At 30.2% G+C, this 2,089-nt stretch overlaps 1 protein-coding gene across 6 annotated transcripts in view; it reads left to right on the plus strand.

Annotated features, from left to right (window-relative positions):
- Positions 1 to 2,089, plus strand: part of LOC106474346 (ADP-ribosylation factor 1-like) — a 21,582-nt gene that overhangs the window by 9,875 nt on the left and 9,618 nt on the right. For all 6 annotated transcript variants that reach the window (XM_013935037.2, XM_013935036.2, XM_022402657.1 and 3 more), the window contains exon 3: positions 1,199 to 1,309. In XM_013935037.2, coding sequence (XP_013790491.1) covers positions 1,199 to 1,309 — 111 coding nt within the window. The remainder of the gene's footprint in view (positions 1 to 1,198; positions 1,310 to 2,089) is intronic.

Raw genomic sequence — 2,089 nt, forward strand, 5'->3', positions numbered from 1 at the left:
TAAGTAAGATACTTTGTAAGTAATGTTTAGTTGTGTTGCCATAAGTAAGATATTTTGTAAGTAATGTTTAGTTGTGTTGCCATAAGTAAGATATTTTGTAAGTAATGTTTACTTATGGCAACACATTGTAAGTAATGTTTAGTTGTGTTGCCATAAGTAAGATATTTTGTAAGTAATGTTTAGTTGTGTTGCCATAAGTAAGATATTTTGTAAGTAATGTTTAGTTGTGTTGCCATAAGTAAGATATTTTGTAAGTTATGTTTAGTTGTGTTGCCTTTAGTAAGGTATTTTGTAAGTAATGTTTAGTTGAATTGCCTTTAATAAGATATTTTGAATTTTGTAAGTACATATGTAAGTTATCACAAAAAATTACAAATACTACTTAAGCAGTGAATTTCACTTAGAAATTAACGGTTAGAGCCGAGTTATTTATTTAGATTTCAATATTAATATAGGAAAACGTTCTTCTGAAACATCACGCGTCAAAGTAACAGAGAAATTGTTTACTTGGTGAAATTTCAAACCAGTTTCTTAAAGCTGAAATGTTTGTATGAATCTATTACATGTTTGTATAGTTTTGATAGTTGTCAATGTGTGTACACAACTGTAAAAGTAATGTTTTTAACACTTGCTACCTAAAAGCGACTTTGCTTTCCTAGTTTTTCATAATAAACATTATGGTTAGACGCGAGCAACTAATCGATTACATTGATTAATGTCACAAAAGTAATCAGCTAATTAAAATTAGTGCTTATGAATGTACCAACTGTCCAACTAATCGAACGAGGTACTACCATTATTTCTCAGTTTTATTTTCAATTAACTCGGGGCTGTCCAGATTTAGTGTCACAACTCAGAAAAATAATCAACATTAGGATCGCTACTATTTTCAGTTTTTCCAACTATTCACATCTCGTGAGAATAACTGAATTAATGAACCTGGTGATTAACCAGCTATCAAATTTTCCTAGTTGCCCAGTTTTACATGCAATGCAGTTAAAATGTATATAATATTTTCTGATGTATGTTACAGTAGATATATTGTGTTGAGATCTATGGATAGTATATAAACTTTCATATTTGGTTTTAGCAAACTGAAACTCTATTTATTGTATACATGATGTCATAAATAATGCTTCAGATTGTGTATGTGGAAACTAGAATTTCACTGACGTGTTTTTGTTTGTCTCTCTTCTAGGATTTAATGTTGAAACAGTTGAATACAAGAATATTAGTTTCACGGTGTGGGATGTTGGTGGTCAAGATAAAATTAGGCCTTTGTGGCGTCATTATTTCCAAAATACCCAAGGTACAGTTTACTTATTATTCCATTTGTTTTCTCCCAATTTTAATTAATTGTATATCACAGGTTGCTGTTTTTTTATTTCTATTATCGTTTTAAAAGCTGTTATCAAATGATGATTGACTTAATGATTTTTTCTACAAGGCTCTAGAAATGCAATGGGGTAAGAATCCCCCCACATAATATGCTGTAAAGTCAGAAGAATTTTAATGTTCATCATAGAAAGCAAGCTAAGGGATCCCCTATATGCTGTTGGGATAGAAAATCAATATGGAAGCTGTTGTTATTTTCTGTTAAACTTAAAAACCATCGAGTCTTAACTTAATTTGGATTATCTTACTAGAACTAACTGTGCTGGAATATCAACTTAAAATAATTTACAGGTTTCAAGTAGCAACGTGTGTAGTTCACTAATAACAAAAGTACCAACTTTTTTAATGTTAGTCTAGCTTTCACAGCTCAGAAGATATCTTGTTATTATCTAAAGATCATATTTTTTCAGCAAGACCTGAAGTGATGAAAGTTACTGTTGTTACTGTAAATACACATTGTTAACCTACCCTTTAAGATGTGCCATGATCGTATTAGTTGTTACTGTAAATACACATTGTTAACCTACCCTTTAAAATGTGCCATAATCATATTAGTTGTTACTTTAAATACACATTGTTGACCTGCCTTTTAAAATGTGCCATGATCGTATTAGTTGTTACTTTAAATACACATTGTTGACCTGCCTTTTAAAATGTGCCATGATCATATTAGTTGTTACTTTAAATACACATT

This window comes from Limulus polyphemus, unplaced genomic scaffold (assembly GCF_000517525.1).
Source record: "Limulus polyphemus unplaced genomic scaffold, Limulus_polyphemus-2.1.2 Scaffold7100, whole genome shotgun sequence".
Classification (NCBI taxonomy): Eukaryota; Metazoa; Arthropoda; class Merostomata; order Xiphosura; family Limulidae; genus Limulus; species Limulus polyphemus.